The sequence below is a fragment of the Palaemon carinicauda genome, chromosome 35 (assembly GCF_036898095.1).
Source record: "Palaemon carinicauda isolate YSFRI2023 chromosome 35, ASM3689809v2, whole genome shotgun sequence".
NCBI classification, from domain to species: Eukaryota; Metazoa; Arthropoda; class Malacostraca; order Decapoda; family Palaemonidae; genus Palaemon; species Palaemon carinicauda.
In genome coordinates, this window is record NC_090759.1 from 44,894,076 (window position 1) to 44,915,263 (window position 21,188).

The following is a 21,188-nucleotide window of genomic DNA, read 5'->3' on the forward strand; positions in this document are numbered from 1 at the left end:
GTATTGGAGATAATAGTTCCTAAATACTTAAGTGATTCTACCTCATTAATCCTTTATCCTTCCAATGAAATTTCATCTTCCATTGCATACTCCGTTCTCATCATCTCTGTCTTTCTTCTACTGTATTTATCTTCAGCCCAACCTCGTGTGATATTTCGTGCATTCTGGTAAGCAAGCATTGCAAATCCTGTGGTAGTTTGCTAACCAGGATAGCATCGTTAGCATACTCTAGGTCTGCTAAATTCCTATCACCAATCTGGTCCAATCCCTCTCCACCTTCTCTGACTAGTCGTTCTACGCATTACAAAATCCACGAAGATAAACAACATAGGTGACAACAAATTCCCTTGGAGTACTCCACTGTTCACTGGAAATTCATATGATAAGAATCCATTCACATTTAGTTTGCACTTGTTATGCTCATGAATAGACTTAATAAAATTTACATATTAAGAGGAATTCCATAATAACGCAGAACTCTCCATAAGATGGCCGGGGCACACTATCAAAGGCTTTTTCATAGTCCACAAATGCCATCGAAAATGGATTTCTATATTTTGCGCATTGCTGTACATGTCTCAAAATGAAAATTTGGTCAGTGCAACTTCTACCTTTCCTAAATCCTGCTTGTTTATCTCTCAGCTTTTCATCAATCTTTCTCTCCAGTCTCTATAAAAAGCATACTATATATTTTCAAAACAACTGACATAAGTGTTATGCCTCTGTAATTATTGCAATCAATCAGGTCTCCTTTTTGTGCCATTTTCACCAACACTCCTAACTCCCATTCATCAGCTTTGTCTCTTCATGCCACATTCTACAAAATAATCTTGTAAGTAGTCTGTGAGACACTTCATTTTCGGCCAGTATTATCTCGGCAGTTATTCCATCGTATCTTTACACATCATCATACGACATTTGATCATGCGTCAGATTATCATCAGACAATTTTTCACCCGACATTTCATCAACAGCATATTTCATCATTCGACTTTTCATCATCATTACATTCCATCATCATGACTTTTCATCACTTTTACCTTAAGAGATTGTATTTTATATAATATATTATTCGAATACAAAACACAAAGAAAAATTTTCCAACTATTATAAAATTAAAGTATAATTAGGAATTTTTGTTCAAAGATCTATGGAGTTTGGTGAACGACCAAGGGCATCGGAATTATTTTTAATTCATTGTAGGTTATGCTGAAGACTTGGTTTCTTTGGCAATCTCAAACAGTTTCACTAGATAAATTTCGACTTTGACTTCCTATAATTGCCAAGGGTGTTGCACCTATTCCAGTTATCAGATTTTTCATTTCTACTGCTGCTCCTGCTTTAATGCCATTTCCATTTAGAAAATGGGAATGTTTTGGGTAGAAATGTATATTCCACACTTTTTTTTTTTTTTGCTGGTATTCTATCCATTGCCAAAGCATAGAATTGTCTTAATGTATGCAATATTCAAATTTTTTTTAGGTACACAGTGTCATTGCCTTTAGTGTTTTTTTTTCCCAAAACCACACGTCTTCTATCCTGTGCTGTACAATGGGTATTAATAGTCTCTGTATAATATTTTTTTGGAAGTGAAATTGTTTCCTGAATTGTGTAATGGTTAGAAAAGAGTAATATATGATTAAGTGCCGTATGATGAAACGAGCTCTGATTAACTATCGAGGTGTTAAACTTTCAAATGATGAAATGTCTGTGTGATGAGAAGACGAATGGGTAGGTGACGAATGATTAATTGTCGGGTGATGGAATGTCATATAATAAAATGACGAGTGATGAAAAGTCGCAGCACATTTGACTCATATTCATTTTCAGTCCTATATTTTTGTTTCTTTATTTAAATCTCCTATCATCTTCTGCAATTCCTCCAATGATTCACTAAAGAACTGTCATCTGCAAATCGCAAGTTGTTTATGTTTTCCTCATTTATGTAAATTCCTACATTTTCTGTGCTTTATGAATACTTTTAGAATTTGCAATGGTCAGGACAGTGAGAGAGAAGAAAGGGAAATAAATGGATTGATGATAGGTAGAGTTGGCTTCACCAATTCCGGTACACTTCACGAAAAGTTATGAAGCTACAGGCAGAAATGAACAGGGAAGGAAAATTGATGATAGACTTTCCATTGGCATTTGACATGGCAATTAACAACAAAATTTTCACCGAAGATGATTATGTAACATCTAGTACTGGGGGAAGTCAAACACTAATAGATTTTTTAATGTGTAGAAGGAACTGTTTAACAGAAGTAAAGAATTGTAAGGTCTTTAAAGGGGAGTGTGTTAGTAGGTAGCATAGTAGTATCAGATCTCTTGTTAAGATGAGTTGGAATGAGTAAAAAGTCCAACTAAAGATAAAATGATGGTGATTAGAGGAGCAAGACATTAAACCAAAGATAAAGTGGTGGTGATTAAAGGAGGAAGACATTAGAGAGAGAGATTTAAGGGAGCAGTTCTTAGTGGCATCAAATTGGCGATGTGAACATCTAGTGAACAGAAAATAGTGCAATAATCCTTAAAATAGTAGAAGAATTAGTGGGGAAGACATCTGGTAGGGGACCACCAAATGAGAGAGTGAGCTGGTGTTGAAGCCGAAGATAAGGTAAAGAAGGAAAAGGAAGTATGAGAAGTTTATCATAGAAATCAATCTGAGGAGAATAAGATAGCTAGGAAAACTGCAAATAAATAAGCTGTTTTTTTCCCATCACTATACTCTTTCCATAGCTTATGTTCTAAGGCTATGGTAAGGCTTCAAGTTTTTGATGTGTAGGACCATCTTGTTATATATATATATATATATATATATATATATATATATATATATATATATATATATATTTAGAGAAAGTGGCATTTTACTTCTCCTTCTATCAAGTTTTGTCTAGTGTCCTGTGGAAACACTTACTGTCTGTTATAGGTATTTAGATGCATTAATAATTTTATTTGTTGCCTCTCTGCATTTTCATTGAACACTATCTTAGTTTCACTCATTCATTTTCAGCCCTAAATATCTGCTTTCTCTATTCAGGTCTTCCATCATCTTTTGTAATTCCTCCCATGATTCATTGAACAGAACTATGTTATCAGCTAATCTTAAGTGTTTAAGGTATTCCCCAGCAATGTTAATTCATACATTTTCCTAATCTAAATTTTTAACTTCTTTTAGGCATACTGGGAATAATTTATGTACTATATATATATATATATATATATATATATATATATAAATATATATACATATTTATATATATATATGTGTATATATATGTATATATATACACACACACACATACATATATATATATATATATATATATATATATATATATATATATTTTACTATAATGGCTCCTGGGTCTAAGCACCAAAAATATATTATACTATGGCTCGTGTCTGGTGTCTGGGAACCAACATATATTATATATATTATGGCTGGCAAGCCAAACAACCTCTCGAATTCCAAACCCACCTGTTTGCTTTTACATTAAATATATTACACTTGGAAATATTAATACCCAAACTCTGAGACAGCTATATAACTCCCAGACAGCAATATATAAAACATTGAATATTCAAAGGTCTCTTATGTACACTCAAAAGTAAACTGGGTAATTATTATTACAAATTATTTATCACCACTTCTTGCTACGATTCTTTAACAGGGGTACGAGTGCATGCTAATTCAAACACTGGTGATTGGAATAATGCACTCTACAAAAATAAATATATTCTATATAAATTACAACACTGAAAGAATTTACATAAAACAAATAAACACTTGAATAAAACTTAGATTAAGACAAAAATGTTACAATCTGAAAATTATATAGTCTCATGACTTGAAATATTAGATCTGAATAAACCTTAGACCAAGACAAAAGAAATACTTATGAAAATTATACTATCACTAATTGCACTTGAAATGAAATCTGAATATAATATTCAAGTTTGATACTTAATGAAAATAGATAACCAGATCACGATACAATTATCTTTCTCCTTACTACAGGGCCATTTACTAAAACTCCAAGAGAATTTTTATAAATACTCACTATGTTTACAAAAACCCATCACATCAAAACTCTGATATTTAACTAAAGACTTTTGAAACATACTCTGAGCTGCGAATGAGAGAGAGGAGAGGGAAGATGGCTATGTCTTAAGGTTGGGATTCTTCAGCTGATCTAGCAACCCTGGGATTGCCTATATTTATGAAACTTAGGTACTTCCAGAATGTTCCAGGACCGAGATCTGGTAGCATGGAGCGGGGGTGGGCCTAAGGGCATCAGAGTTATCAACTAGATAAAAAATGTCGAGGGACGAATCCTGGGTTTTCAAGCAACTCTCACACATACCAACGCACAATGCGATGTGTCTCTGTCAGCTAGCTCTGCCCACCCTTTGTCCCCGAAATGAAAAAAAAAAGATAAGATCTATCACTAGGTTTTTCAGGGAAATTCCATAGCACATGGCATATAGGAATTGTGTATATTTTCTCTCAAACATGATGCAATACCTCTTAAAAATATAAAAGAACATTAGATAAGCCCTTGATCCTATGTCTTATAGTCGCATAACATTCTCAAACAGATTACGTAAGACTTTGTAACAGAATACACGAAATAAAAAGTTTATTCATAAAGATAACGTGAATTTACATATACTGACTTGAATAATGAATACTATGAAATTAACGACGAAAGTCTTACATGATTTACATAATAAACTTAAATCTAGATGAGAGGAACTCTTCTTACGGTGTCTGGCTATTCGTCTCTTCAATGCACAAATGAAATTATAAATAAATCATGAATAAACTATTGTATATACTCTACACTAGACTAGCTTTGTAGGGTAATATATATATATATATATATATATATATATATACTGTATAATGTTTTTTTTTCGAAAAGGCCCATAAAAGAAACACAGGAAATGAATAAACACTATATTTCCGTCAATAAACATTGACCCTCCTCAGGATGTAAAATAAAAATGAGGAATACAGTGGAGAGCAACAGTTTATATAGGAAAGCAAAAGGGTGTGTTCAATTGTTCTACAGTTATTATAATTGCTGGAAGGATTAGCCAAATTTAATTACATCCAGGTGCGTCTTCTTATTGTTGAGCCTCTCGGAAGATGTCTTGACCTCTGATGCATATCTGGTGGTTGGTCTTCGTGGATTATCTTCTTAATGATAGGGTTGAGAAGAGTATTGTCCACTGTGTCAGCTTTCCATTGGCCGCCAGATAGGTTCATTGTGTTTGATTGATTTATGATGGCTGATTCCAGGATTTTCCTTCTGTACGGACAGGTACTCTTAAAAAGCAAAGTCGACTCACTCCAGTTAATCTGGTGCCCTAAATCTTTAAGTGAATGAAATTCCTGAGTTTTCATAGCCATACCTAACAGATCTTTTGCCCAACGTAGACTTTTTCACAATCCCCACATGGTACTTTATAAATGCCGGATTCTATATCTCTGCTATTTTGATAAACATTAATAAGAGCGCTTCCTATGGTCTTTGGATATGAAAACCAACTTTCTCTATTTCCTACATTCATTTCTTTAGTTATCATGACATTTCAGTAAAAATTGGAGTAGATTGTAATCTATTTCTTAGAGGTTTGAGAATCTGTTCCCCAGCCTACCTAAGTAAAGAATTTGAAATAATTCGTAAACAACTCGCCCAGCTATTCTACCCGATGTACATCATAGAAAAGGCCATCAACAAAGCCAACACGATATATTATAAAGATCATGCTACTAACCAAGGAGATTTTAAAAATAAGATAAAACTCCCATATATAGAAGGTATTAAAATATAACAAATCATATCAAAACTGAGAACTCCTTTGTTTTTTCATATCCCAAGACCATAGGAAGCGCCCTTATTAATGTTTATCAAAATAAAAGAGATATAGAATCCGGCGTTTATAAAGTACCATGTGGGGATTGTGAAAAAGTCTACTTTGGGCAAACGGGCCGTTCGCTATCTCAAAGATTATCCGAACACAAAAGATCTGTTAGGTATGGCTATGAAAACTCAGGGATTTTCATTCACCTTAGAGATTTAGGGCACCAGATTAACTGGAGTGAGTCGTCTTTGCTTTTCAAGAGTACCTGTCCGTACAGAAGGAAAATCCTGGAATCAGCCATCATAAATCAATCAAACACAATGAACCTATCTGGCGGCCAATGGAAAGCTGACACAGTGGAAAATACTCTTCTCAACCCTATCATTAAGAAGATAATCCACGGAGACCGACCACCAGATATGCATCAGAGGTCAAGACATCCTCCGAGCGGCTCAACAATAAGAAGACGCACCTGGATGTAATTAAATTTGGCTAATCCTTCCAGCAATTATAACAACTGTAGAACAATTGAACACACCCTTTTGCTTTCCTATATAAACCATCACTCTCCACTGAATTCCTCATTTTTACTTTACATCCTGAAGAGGGTCAATGTTTATTGACCGAAATATAGTGATTTATTTATTTCCTGTGTTTCTGTTATGGGCCTTTTTGAAAATACATGTTAAACTGTTCGATTACAGTTATAAGTAAGACATATATATATATATATATATATATATGTATATACATATATAAGTATATATATATATGTATATATATATATATATATATACGTATGTATATATATATATATATATATATATATATATTCAATTTCCTCATTCATATATAAGTACAATATATTTAAATGCAAAAGAATTGTTTTATGAAAAAATTGCAAAAGGAAAATATATATATTTCCTTTGTAGGCTTATTTTGTATATAAATTTTGAACGGACACTATTCTCTAAAAGTTACTAGTTGCTTAGGCTATGATTCCTTCGACAATTTTCCACAAAACCATCCCAAAATTTCTTAAAGGGGCAAGCCGGTCTTCCTTAGCCCTCTCTTTCCTTGTGGAAGAATTGTTTAAGCATTGTACACATACCAACAAGGCAAATCTATGCTCACTCATAGTACATACATGGGATTTCTTTTCAAGATATCCCACATATTTAAAATTTTTGTATGATTCCCATGTCTCACTACAAACATAGTTAGAATTCTTATAAAATCCTTCTGTTCATTCCATTACAAAACTTTTATTGCTATATTATTATTTTGGAATGTAAGGCAAGTTCTGTGAGCATTTGATTATCAAAAAAAAAAAAAAAAAAAAAAGAACGAGAATATTGTCTCACTTCCGATGTACTCTGCAGGAGTTAGACCTCCTGGTTCTATAAGGTGGTGGGGGTATACATGTAGGGGAGAATGGGGATTTTGTTATTGCGCAATACTGTTGCATTGTTTTCACAAACCAGTTCTTCCTTAATAAGTCATATCTGAGTAAGCCTGAATGGGTGGACAAGCATCTTCATTTAGGTCCCATGATAGTGCTGTTCGTGTATTAACAAAAAAAAAAAAAAAAAATAAGAAAAAAATAGAAGTAGTAACTCCATCTTCATCCTCCCTGCTTTCCTACAGCCCTTCCAACAAGTTTCCCTCCTCCAACACTGTGGTATCCCCTCCCCTCATTGTCTGGCATGTCAATCATACCCATATTATCTTTGCAGTTACTATCCAATTCATCCTGTATATTATTAATTTGATCAAACCCCAAGAACATGATTCCCTTCCCCATGATAGATAGAATCTGAAAAAATGTGAATAGAATAGAAATAGGGATTTGAGGAAAAGTGTACTTTGGTAAAATATGGGCTCTGAGCCAACCCCCTGTTCACCATGAGATAAAAACACCTTCCTCACATATGCACCAACAATCCTATTATTACAAGACCAAACACTTTCACAAGTAATTATTATGTGAAAAGTTTGATTTTTTTTATCTCATTTAGGTGTTATAGGATCGACGTCAACCCTGAGCTGTCTTGAAAATCCTATAAGGCAGAGAGCTAAATTAAAATCTTCTGTACTCTGGTAATGCATGTAGTATACTGCTGGTTTTTAGGTCAATATCATCCATACAGCTGATGTTTTATGGGGGAAAATTTTGGTTTTGACGGGTGGGGTCATACTCGACCCACCATAACTATCCAGGTTTACCATCTGCCACACTCTTGTATTACCAGTCAACTCAACTTATTTTGCCATATGTTTGTCAAAAAGATTCGGCAAATATCTATATTTAAAACTGGATGGAGACATAACATTTTACTATTGCTCAAATTACCAGTATTCTAGAATACTGTACTAAATTAAGTCAAGTTTGAGAGGCCGGTGCGCTTGCGGTCTGCAACAAAGATTATGTGGAGAAATGATGGCAGGTATGCATATGTTTGGTGTTCATGTCTCATCATCTACTGGGATGACTAGGTGTCACCGGAAAGGGAGATAGACGAAGGATGGAGAGAGAGAGAGAGAGGGGAAAATTTTAAGTTTTTTAATGATCGAAATATGATGACTATCAGGTGACATCTCTCTCTCTCTCTCTCTCTCTCTCTCTCTCTCTCTCTCAAGGTCCAGATGATATTCATCCAAGAGAGATTATAGAATGAGAAGAAGAAATAAACCCAAACTTTTACAAAATGTTCCAAAAGACAGACAACGAAAGAAAGGTACCACAAGGATGAAAACTAGGCAATGTTCCTCCAATCCACAAAAAGGGACCAAAAGAACAAGCTGGCTACTACAGCCCTGTGTGTCTAAATTCAGTGCCTTGCAAAGTGTTTGAATCAATTGTAGTAGATTCAATAGTAGAGCATATAGAGAAATACAATCTTCTGATAGACAGCCAACATGGTTTTGACAAAAGAGATCACGTATGATAAATCTTTTGGAATTTTTCCACAGCATGTTTAGCTTTCATGACAAAAGCAGGCCAATAGACATCATAAACCCAGACTTTCAAGAGGGTTTTGACAAAGTTCCTCATGAAAAAATTAATGGTCAAAATTAGAGCACTAGGCATCATTAATGAGCCAGGGGAATGGATTGAAGATTGGCTAACAAACAGAAAACAGAGAGTTGTAATCAATAGAGAAGCTTAAGAGTGGGCAGCTGTTACAAGTGGAATACTTCAAGGATCCATCCTTGGCCCATTGCTATTTCTGATCTACATTAACAACATAGATTTAGAATTAACTAGTAGAATAGTCAAATTTGCCGACAATACTGAACTAGGCATAAATGCTGCGAAGTCAGAAGATGTAGAAGCTTTAAGAGAGGATCTAATGAAGCTAGGAGAATGGTCCAGAAAATGACAAATGCCTTTCAACTTGTAAAGTCATGTACATAGGTTATAGTAACCCACAATCAGATTACTCACTGCTAGGTAATGAAATAGAAAGTGTAGACAAAGAGGAAGATCTCGGTATTATTATCAGCAAGGATTTGGAGTTTACCAAATGAACATAAAAGCTGAAAAGAAAGCACAAAAACTAGTAGGTTACATAAAGAAGCAATTCAAATACAGAAATAGAGACACTGTACTACAGCTGAACACATCACTAGTATTCTAGAGAGTCCAATTTTGGGCTCCAAGTATTCAGAAGAATATAGATAGACTGTAAGCAGTACAAGGTAGGGCCACCAAACTAGTTCCAATGCTAAGGCACTTTGAATGTAGACAGAGGATGGAACATGTGAACTTATTTGATCTACAAACTCGATGACTAAGGGGACAGTTTATAGAGTCATTCAAAATTCTTAAAGGAATAACTAATGTAGATTACAACAATCCATTCACACTAAGCACAAATCAATCCAGAGGTAACAGATACAAACTGGAATTGAATAGATACAACACCACTCAATGTGGCTATTTCTTTACATACAAAATAGTAAATACTTGGAATAGACTTTTAGCGGATGTAGTTAACAGTAACTCGATAAACGAGTTCAAGAATAAGTTAGGCAAGATCATAAGAACTCTTAAAGGCTTAAACTAAATGTCTGTACCAAAGAGCAAATGAAGTCTCTGCAGATGGACTAAAAAGTCATTGAGACATCCAAAATCCTTATAACACAAACTCTCTCTCTCTCTCTCTCTCTCTCTCTCCTCTCTCTCTCTCTCTCTCTCTCTCTCTCTCTCTCTCTCTCTCTCTCTCTCTCTCTCTCTCTCTCTCTCTCATTTTTAGATTGTTTCCCTTTGAAGAATATCATCTTGATCAAGGTCTTACTAAAAACATGCTCTGCAACTTCTTTCCTGCATAAATTAGGAAAGAGTGCCTCAAATGGTTATCAATGTTTTGTTGGCTGTGAAAGTTGACCCTTGAATGTTTGAAGGAGTTATCTTTATACAGGTGCAAAGGTCTGTAGAATGGACTTGAGGGCTTATACTGTATAGCATCGCTCCTTTATATCCTTTCTATTATGTTTACAATTATGTGGACATCCAATGGAGATAGAGTCGAATTATAATGATTCCTAGTTAGGCTTTCATTTTTAAGAAATGTACAGTATTTATGTAGACATACAGCATCATTAATTTATTCTGTTTATTTATTGAACCTGTTAAGTTGCACAGATAATTTTTGTATTTTTGTGAAATATCTGAGAGGCTCTTAAAAATCTTCCTGTAAAAGCCTCTGAATTTCCTACTACAGTATTCAATTTTTGCAATATAGCAAGTGCTAGTAGTAACATATTTTTATAATTGTATACATCTTGTATAAATTTTGGCAATGTGATTAAGTAAAATAGAAACTTTTCATTGTGTCTTGGGGGTTTATTGGCCAAAAACATTTGTATTGCTTTGATTTTATCATTTATATTGGTTGGTTTTATGAATTGTAAGTAAATTCTTCATTATCAGTTTAGCTCTCTAGGATGATAGGACTGTAAATGTATTAGAAATTATTGTGAATTAAATATCTTATTTTGCATTGAACATAAACGCTGCTATTACAGTATTTCTTTTTCAGTTCAGGCATCATGTTGAGGAAGTGTCACCTGTGATGAGAGAGGAAGGTCCCCCTGCATGGAATGTCACAGTCAAGGACTTAGAGAATAATGTATCCTCGACTGCTACTTGTGATGCTTTGTTAATCTGCAATGGGTAAGGCTACAAAAAGAATACACAGTTAGTCATATCATGGGTTATTTCTTAGTACTGTATCTGAATATTCAAGTATAATATAGATAAATGCAGTAGTATTGCACTCACAGTATTTTGATAAATTGTATTCAGCATTCAATAACCTATACATTTTATTGGTTTGTATGACTAGTCCTAACATATTCCTCTAGAACTACTACTAAACTTTTGACAACACATAAGATATGCTTTGACTGTTTAGGCAAAAAGTATACGATTCAGGAAAGATTCATCGAGTTTAAGGATCACGCAGGTCTAGTAGTATTAGTTTTATGAAAAATAGGATCAGACAGTGGCAAGAGGAAAAAATGATGAGACTTAAGCATAATGTGCTCCCTTTCTCAGGCGGTAGAATATGGATAATATTACTATTTGGTCTAAATTCGCCTTTGTTTTGGTGCAAATAAAAATCTATTGTTCTTTAGATAGAAGATACATTAGTAACTGTTGAAACAGCTGGTAAATTGTTAACAAGCTGGTTACGGTATGTAATGAGAGGTTTGTGAGGGGGAGCCACCAAGCTGACTGAGTCAAGCCTCTTTTGACTTTGGCCACTTGGTGAAAGGATGTATTGCTGCTAGCTACTATTTTTTTTTTTTTTTCACTGTTTGTCGTTGAACTTTTTCTTGCTTTAGTTTATAATTTTTCTAGTGCACTCTCACTTTTGAGCATGAACAAAAAGGCAAGTCGTGTGGTATAAGGGTTTGGGATCCAAAACACCTACAGCTAAAGTAAACTGTAAAGGGAGGTTGGTACTCCACTTAGATGAAGCCATCATACGAAGAAAAACTTCAAACAAGCTGATAAAGAGCACACAACGAAACAACAACAAGTGTAGGAATACGCTGCGAACAAAGGAATGAGGTATCAGACACGAATGGGGGCACCATAGGGAGAGAGGATATGAAATGGCTCCTCACTTATCCTACCCCCTAGTTGACTAGATTGGGTAAAGTCTATTGGGGGTGCAGATATCTATGGTTATCTTCGGAGACATCCCTGATTATACTCGATATCTTCGGATAGTCCTTCTGGGAGTTAGAACCCTGTGATGCTGGATGGGAATTCTCTTGTGATATCATTTGCAAAAATATTATACAGTAGGAAGCTGCCGAAGGGAACTCCCATCAAGACGACATGGCTATCTCACCCAAAAATAGATTTTTCCTATGTCAAAATCCATTATTTTGTTAATCCCTTGTGTTTTATGCCTTGTGTTGTAAGGGGGTTTAATGAGTGATGTTCTTGCTCATCCCAACAGTAAGTTACTCCTGTTTTGTCTTGAGTGTCATCTGTAACTGTCTGTGGTAGATAAGGACTACCTTATCATAAAGAGTTGTGGCACTTTAGGTATTCCAGGAACTCCATATGTCAGTGTTTCCAGGTATAATAGCTCTGCCAGTGTACCCCTTGTGGTAATCCCCTGTGCTGTGCAGTGCAGTATGGTGCTTGTGTTAATGTTCCCAGTGCTCTCCTTGTAACAAAATACCTAGTGCAATGGTTGCTGTTGTGGCTGAGGAAGCTCCTGTAGTTTCCTCCTCCATGGAGTACAGTCCGTGTTGGTCTATCAGATCTGGACTCCTGTGGTGGCAGCAAAGGGAGAATGGTTGTTAAGAAAAGAAGATGCAAGTTTGGTCTTTCTATTCCTCCTCTTATTTCCCTCTTCAGACACTAGAAAAAAAAAAAAGAAGAATATTCTCATAGGAAGGCCTATCGCTGAAAGTTCCTTGATACTTCTCATAACTATTCTCCTCAAGGATGGGGGCAACAGAACTCACCTCCTAACTAGTACCTTTGGGGCAGGTCTATTGGAGTTTGAGCTTGGTATCACAGCAGTTGCTGTTCCACTGTATGCAGATGACTGGTCCCACCAGGATCAAACGCAACACTGCAAGCCAGGAGAGGGTAGTGTGTGTTAGCCCACATTTGCCATTCCTGTTGTGACATAGGAGGATGTTTCCTTGCTCTATTGAAGGGAGCAATGTAGTTCACCCGTAGACTGATACATTCACTGTTGACAGCTACTACTGTTGCAGGTGAATGGTCCTATCGGGCAAGTGTAATAGCTAACCTGGTGAATGGTACTCATTTCCTAACCCCCAAAAGGACCAAGGGCTGGCAGTACATCAGGAATTTATTTTTGGAAGTGTTAGACGACAGCACTGTCGAGGTGTATACAGTAATTTCTTTTATTTTTTGCAATGAATTCCTCGAGTAAAGTGGGTATAGAATTTTTGTGATAGCTAGTCCTAGGGTTCTATCATAGTAACAGCAGGAGGCATAGTGAGTTAAGTTACTTAGGTTTACTTTGTCTAGATAAGGAGTTTTTACCTAATTTAAGAGTAATAGTTATTAAGACTAGAATTATGTAAGTATGAAAATTTTAAAATTGGTTCTGTACTTTGGTGGTTGTATGGAGTGTAGGGTTACTTGGATGATAGGTAACACTACAGAAAGATACATAGTTACGGGGCCCGGCTGAAAGGCCAATATATGGGGTTATAGGAAAAAAAATCACTAAATCTTTAGAAAATTCACTGAGCTTTGTATGGCAATGGGAAATGCGTATACAATATATTTTGTCAAAATTCTTCTTACTTTCATAGTTACACGATAGTTAGTAAAAGTAACTCAAAAAACCAAAAACATTGTTTCCCACAAGAATATGCAGTATTTTCTCTGTTATCGTAATTTTTGATAATTATTACAGTTTAATGTAAAACAAATTGTGAGCAATGTTATCTGTATAGATTCCACGAGTCACAAGATGACGTATTACATGGTAAATTACACTCTTTACCCTTCAGTCCTACCACAAACCTCAGAGAGAGTACACGTTTGAGTTTGACCTCTGACATTCACTAGTTTTTACGTCTGTTTTTTCTCGTTTTTGGCAAGAATTTCTTCATTTCAAAGAAGAAAGGACAATTTCAATATGTCGCTAACATAAGGAAGAAGAAAATTTGCTCTAATAAGAGTTCAGAAATGGGTAATATTGGCGAAATTAGCGGAGTTACTGGATTAGAGAGATGATGAACTCGCGACTGTCTCACCTAAAGAAGCAAGATATTGAGCAAAAGTATCTTCATTTATGATTAAATTATGATGAATAACTTTGTTTTGATTTATTGATATCCAGAAAAGAACATAAAATTCATAATAATCATGATTTATTAATATTGTCTTTGTAAAAATACAAAGAAAAACTGAATGCCCGTATCTCAAAACTATACTTATTGACCTTCAAGTTCTATCTTCTCCCTTATTTTTAAAGATATAGCATTGATATTTGGTATACAACTTAGAAAGACATGATAAAACAATAAAATAGAGCCTTTACTCCAATTTTTTTTTTATATTTTTTTTTCTTTCCCTGAAATATTGGGTTTATTTTTTTACCATAATGAAAAATTGAAATCTAGCAAAAAAAAGGACTTGTAGAAAAAACACACTATTCTATTTGAGGTCTCTATCACTTCTATTTGGGGTATTAATCCCAGGTCTTAATATTAAGTATCAAGGGAGGAGATAGAATTTTAAAAACACTAATTTTCAAGGTAAATTGTCCTGTCGTCGCAAAACCGAAGATTAGAGGCAAAAATCCAATGCAGTTTGAAAATGTCTTAGGTCATCATATTGAGTGGTATGAATGTCAAAGTCCTGTCCTTAAGAAACGGCATTAGCCGGCCGGCCCCCTTAGTATACTGTACTGTAGAGAGTAGGTGAGGAGCTCCTAACTGCTCAGAGAGGTCTGAAAACAAGCACAGGTTATGGTTGTAAAACCAAGTAAATGACCTCATTACCTGCTTTTGGAAGTGTCAGACTTTTTATGTATTACCACTATCCTGCCATCTTGTTAACCCTTTTACCCCTAATAGACGTATTGGTATGTTTCACAAAACTCATCCCTTTACTCCCAAGCTGCATTTACATTTTTTTGCATATTTTTGATAACTTTGTGAGAAACTTCAGGCATTTCCTAAAAGAATGAGACCAATCTGACCAATCTATGACGAAAATTAAGGCTGTTAGAGCAATTTTAAAAAAATATATTGCAAAATGTGTTTGAAAAAGAAAACGCCTGGGGGTTAAGGGGTGGAAAGTTCCAAATAGCTTGCGGGTAAAAGGGTTAAGTGTGGTAATCTGCAATGAACTTTGAAGAGATTTATTTATATAAACATAATTATTGTCATAAAATTTCTAGTATCAAAACTTACCCAAGTTCACTGATGTTGTCTTATAATGGTAAGAGATGGCTGAGTGTAGGTGCTTTGATCTTCCACGAGGAAAATTACCAATTAGAACTAAGGCAGCCTTGTTTCCTCCCATATCACCTACCATGGAGCGAGCGATAGCCTTGCGTATGGATGGGGGAAGCATTAAGAAAAAAAGAAAAGGGAATTATTTACCAAAGGAGGTTAAATTAGGTGGAGATACCCTGGGCCATATATCTTTTACTAATTCGTGTCATCAGCAGTTAGTGGCGAAACACCTCGTGTGGTTGGAAAAGTGACAGAAGCCAACAGCCCTACTTTGAGACATCATCACTTTTTTTCTCTTTTTCTCTTTTTATGTGTATATTTTCTTCTTTCTATTGACAATGAAATATTGAAATAAGAAAAACAAAAGTACAGAAAGCTTTTTGAAAAACTACTTCACACTACTGTATCAATTTATGTATTGATTCTAGGGATATAGAATTTCCGTGGAGCACATCTTGCATGTTATTATATATTGAAATATAATTTGACAAAAAGAAAAAAAAAAAAAAGAGTTCAGTGTGATCTTGACTCATTTTATATGTCATCAAGAGCCTTAATTGTGCTCAGGATAGCCTATTATTTATTATACAATGTATTTAAGTTATATGTACTGTATATACATACTGTACAGTTTACAACAAAACTGGTGATACCTGAATTTAGTTATTTTTGTTCGAAAGTCACTAACTGGCAACTCTCACATTCTTCCCATTTCTAATGAGACTAGTTTCCCGGGACAAAGCATTTTGAAACTTCATTTAATAACAGATACAGTTCATTAAGCATGATTTGAAAGAATTTATGCTATATTTTTTACCAAAATAGCTGGATCATCATGGAAAAATTAACCCAATAATCTTAATTATGATAAAAAAAAAAAAACTTAATGAGTCTGACTTTTTAGCCACAATAGTAATGTATTCAACGTAAAGAACGTATCGGAGATGTAGTTGGGGACATCACTAGCCAGTCTCACGATGGCACTCTCACAAGCAAGCCATCTGTCAAATATGGCTAGAGCTACCCAACAGCTACCAGATAATAGTAACTCTAGTTAAGCTTATTTAACCAGATTCTCTATAAAATATAGATGTAACAAATCGTCTTATCATTAACAAAATAACTGTTTATCGATGGGTAAACGATACAATGAAGGAGAAAAATTGAAAGATCATCCTAGGAGGTGAGACCGCACAACCGCAGAAGAATACGAAGATTCATGAAACCATTAGCATAGGCCTAGACTCCAGAGCCATCCTATCATCATCATCACCATTATTATCATTGTTATTATTATTATTATTATTATTATTATTATTATTATTATTATTATTATAAATTAAGATACGTTGTTATTGTCGTTCTGTAGAATGTTCACATAACACATGTAGCTGAATATGTTTGATCTGGTTAGTCTTTTGTTCGTAAAGTAAAAGTAAAATAATAGAAAGGCAGAATTAATTGTATTTCTAATAGCGAAGATAACTCACCACCTCGCTTATTTATTTATTTATTTAATTTTTTTGAATTTTTTTTTTCCTCAAACTAAAAAAAACCCATTTGGAGACTAGCATTATGAAAGAGGGAGTATTATACTTGATAGGGAGGTTTGATTTTTCATTTTAGATTAATAGGTATAATTGTTCCATTTAGTGGAGGATTAGTGATGGGTATTGGTGAATATTGAAATGATTAATTTCATTTTTAAATTTTTCAGATTGCAATCAGTACTGTATGTGTTATTCCTTCCTTAGCAAGTGCTTACCTTGAAGAATTTATATTTCATGTTTTTATTTAAATTATAGGTGTAAATATAGAAAGAAATAATTTGATTGAATTTGATTATTGTTTTTTTTCAGACACTATTCAGTACCTAGAGTACCATACGTAAAGAATATTGACAGTTTCATGGGAAGGAAGATCCATAGTCATGACTATCGTGAACCTTTGCCATATAAAGACAACACTGTGGTCATATTAGGTGCTGCCGCATCTGGTTTAGATATCTGTCTTGAGATTTCTGGAGTTGCAAAGAAGGTAAGGATTTGGAAAATATTTATAATGGGTTGCCATCTAATTAATACCATACAGTATACAGAAACCTCCTTTATTAATTTTTTCAATTTATATTACTGTACAGCATTACCCTTTTTTATGTCGTATCACCTTACTATCATTTCCGACTTTATGTTGCTCATTCTTGAATGTTAAATATGACAAATTGGGAACTAATTTGTATTTTTTCTAACCATATAAATCTGGAGCTATTTTTAGGGGATGTTACTTTCAACGTAGCTGAAAGATGCCATAAGACTTTTAGCGAGGGATAACCACCCCAACTGCTAATTAGCTGGAGGAGGGGAGTGTAGCCGGCTACCCCGCTCACTCACACCCCTGGGCTGAGCACCCACTTTGCTTGCAGGCAGGACTTTCTAGGGAGATAAGTACAGGGGGGCCAAGCTGTATATATACATCCAGGTTTTTATCATTAGGACAAACAAATTACTTCCAAATTTGTCATTTGTTCCATCACTCTAGACAAATCTTTGCTATTTATAGGGGATGACTTACCTCTTAGGAGGGTTGAAGTATGTGCCAACTGGCACCTGGCATTTGACCTGAGGTTCTCTCCTTACAATATAGATTGCAAATGGTAGGAATGCTACACCTCTCTAAAACCATCGCGCTACGCACAACTAGCAGCCTCCGCAAACTGTGTTTGTGGCACTAGCAATTGCCTGGTCTAGGTACGAGTTCTCTGTCATAGGAATCGGTGAGTACTTAGGCATTACCCAACCCCCCCTCGCTAGAGGTATTGGGGACGCAACAAGTATAATTTCTATGCTAAGTGACACAAGGGAAATGGTTCTTACCTGCAGAGGGGTGAGGTCAGCTGTGCTGAGGACCCTGGTGCTAATTCCCCATGGGAGGTAAGGTGAAGGGAAAAAAGAAGCCAGTCATTCTTGCTCATTCACCCCACACTAACACAGGTAACCTTAGGCCTCAACCCTCTGCTACTTGTCCATCAAGGAGCTTGAGGTGTTAAGACCACTTGTTGAGCAGCCACTACAGGACCAATAGAAACCCTTTCCATACTCCTGTGGATCATGTCTTGCAGGTAGTGGGTGGTGAAGGTTGTCTGATGCTTGTACATGCCCTCTTACAGTACCTGCGTCACAGAGTAGTTTTTTTTTCAGAGCTAGGGACGTTGCAATGCCCCTGACGTTATAAGCTCTGGGTCTTGGTGGGAGGGTCAGTGATAATTGCAAGATTGATGAGCTAGCGAATCCAGGATAAAATGGTGTTTTTTTCCGTGACCCTCCTTTTGACCTTTTCCGTGCTGACAAAGAGTGCCGATACACGGGGTGAGCTGCTGCTGATCTTTTAAGGTAACACTTCAGACTCCTCACTGGACAAAGTTCCAGTTGTTCAGCGTCAACAGTTACTGAACAAAGACTCCCAATCCTGAAAGGCCCGAATCTAGGATCTGCTACTTCTGTATTTTGAGTCTTGGCAAAAAACTTGGGGATGAAGCTGAGTAAGGGGGATATCTGTTGCCTGGCGTAATGGTTCGTAGGGAGCGCCCTTCATGGACTGAAGGACTTGAACCACTTTCCAAGGAGGAGGTTCAACTTCCGATTGGGGACAGGTAATCTTATAACTTCATGTGAGGAGAGAAAGTTCCACGTGGAGGAAATATCCACTCTCTTAGTTTAAAGGCGAGACTCAAGGCTGAGTGGTAGCATTTTACTGCCTGAACCGAGAGGAGCATTTCTTCCCGAAGTTACACAAGAAACTACGCTATTGCTGGAGTAGAGACATTGAGGGGAGTGATACCCCTTCCACGACACCAACCACAGAAGATGGTCCAAGTAGCTTGGTAGACTGACACTGAGGAGCACCTGAGGTGTCCAGCCATCCTTTTTGCAACTCATTGTAAAAATCCTCTGTGAGTAAGTAGGTGTTAGACAGTCTCCAGGCGTGAAGCCAAAGAGAAGCTACGGCTTTATGAAAGATGTTGGCATGTGGTTTGTTATGTACGTTAAATTATTATACATTGTATTACAAAACTTTTGAAAAGGGGTTATTGCTTCCTATACAGTATGATGTAAAATAAAACTATTAATATTTTCATATATATTAATGTAAGTTATGACTCTGAAATATCATTGTGTTCTGGAATGAGACTTCTAGATACTGCTTCGGTGCCATAAAGAAAATTTGAGAGAGAATCCCTGGTGCTACGCCATGTTGCGTAATTCTAGTCCTGGGTGCTTTTCGTCTGTTAGGAACATTCAGGAGTATTGGTCCCTCGTATTTAAAGCACAGATGATGAGTGAGCTGGAGAGAGTAGACTAGACTATTACACCGCTGGTGTTTGGTGACATTTTTCCTATACACCCTTTCTGATTAAAAATTGGTGACTACACACAACGATAGAGCATCTTGAAGATGAGGAAGTTAAACAATTCATGTTTCAACGTCAGAAGTTGTATTCCTACATATCAACCTTTAATATCAGAAACTAGGCAATGTCGTCTGTCCCTCACTGCATAGAAGTTTGGGAAGTCAATTCAAGACCTACTTCTTCGGGAGAACTTTACATATTAATAGTTAGTTTCTGGTGGGCTGTAAGTATTTGGTGGATCTTTTATGATACAGTAAATGATTATGTTAAATCTCAAATATTAAATAGCTATGTTTTATGTTTGCTAGGTAACATTTTCATTTGCTGTTAATGTTTTGCTATTGTTTAGGAATATTTTCGAGTAGATTTACATAATCTGCGTCGTGTACGATAGTTTGACATAACAGAATGGAGATCTATGTCCAGGATCTGAATTGTTATGATATATGTAATTCAAAGATTGTTTCTTAAAAAAAACTTTTGTTATTTGTATAAAATAGTCAGCAAACATGTCAGAGTTTAACATACCTGAGTTTTTTTTTACAAATTTTGTGAGGATCCACAAATTTAGAACTTAACCCTTTTACCCCCAAAGGACGTACTGGTACGTTTCACAAAAGCCATCCCTTTACCCCCATGGACGCACCGGTACGTCCTTGCAAAAAAATGCTATAAAAATTTGTTTTTCATATTTTTTGATAATTTTTTTGAGAAAATTCAGGCATTTTCCAAGAGAATGAGACCAACCTGACCTCTCTATGACAAAAATTAAGGTTGTTAGAGCAATTTGAAAAAAATATACTGCAAAATGTGCTGGGAAAAAAATAACCCCCTGGGGGTTAAGGGTTGGAAATTTCCAGATACCCCGGGGGTAAAAGGGTTAAGTGATCTCAAGAAATCAAGCTTGGTGAGTTAAGGCAAACATGTTGAATTTAATGTTAAAAACTCAATGAAGAAAGAGGATCCAAATCATTTGTTAATTCAGAATTTGGTTGAAGATGATGTGTTACCTCAGGATATGTTAGAAATTAATAGTCCATATGTGGTTTTAGATTCATTGGCTAAGGAACTTGATAAACTTAGAATTGAAGATGAGCGTGAGAAATTAAAATTAAAAGCAGAGTTGAAACATGAACATTTAGATGCAGAGTTTAAACGTGAACAGTTAGCAGCTGAGCATGAGAAAAGAGAAGCAGAGTTAAAACATGAACAATTACAAGCTGAGGAGAGACCTAGAGATAAGGAAGCTCAGATAAAGCTTCATGAGCTTAATGTTTAAAAAGAGTTAGAACCTGAAAGAATTAAGCAGGCTAATTCTAGTAATACAGTGGAACCTCTGCATACAATTGTCCTAACATACGAATTTTCCAACATCCGAAGTAAAATTCGACCAAATTTCTGTCTCGACACCCGAAGTAATGCT

At 35.6% G+C, this 21,188-nt stretch overlaps 1 protein-coding gene across 4 annotated transcripts in view; it reads left to right on the forward strand.

Moving 5' to 3' along the window:
* The window catches only part of LOC137627716 (uncharacterized), a 252,300-nt gene that overhangs the window by 125,716 nt on the left and 105,396 nt on the right, over window positions 1-21,188 (forward strand). For all 4 annotated transcript variants that reach the window (XM_068358974.1, XM_068358971.1, XM_068358972.1 and 1 more), the window contains exons 4-5: window positions 10,923-11,056; window positions 17,217-17,394. In XM_068358974.1, coding sequence (XP_068215075.1) covers window positions 10,923-11,056; window positions 17,217-17,394 — 312 coding nt within the window. The remainder of the gene's footprint in view (window positions 1-10,922; window positions 11,057-17,216; window positions 17,395-21,188) is intronic.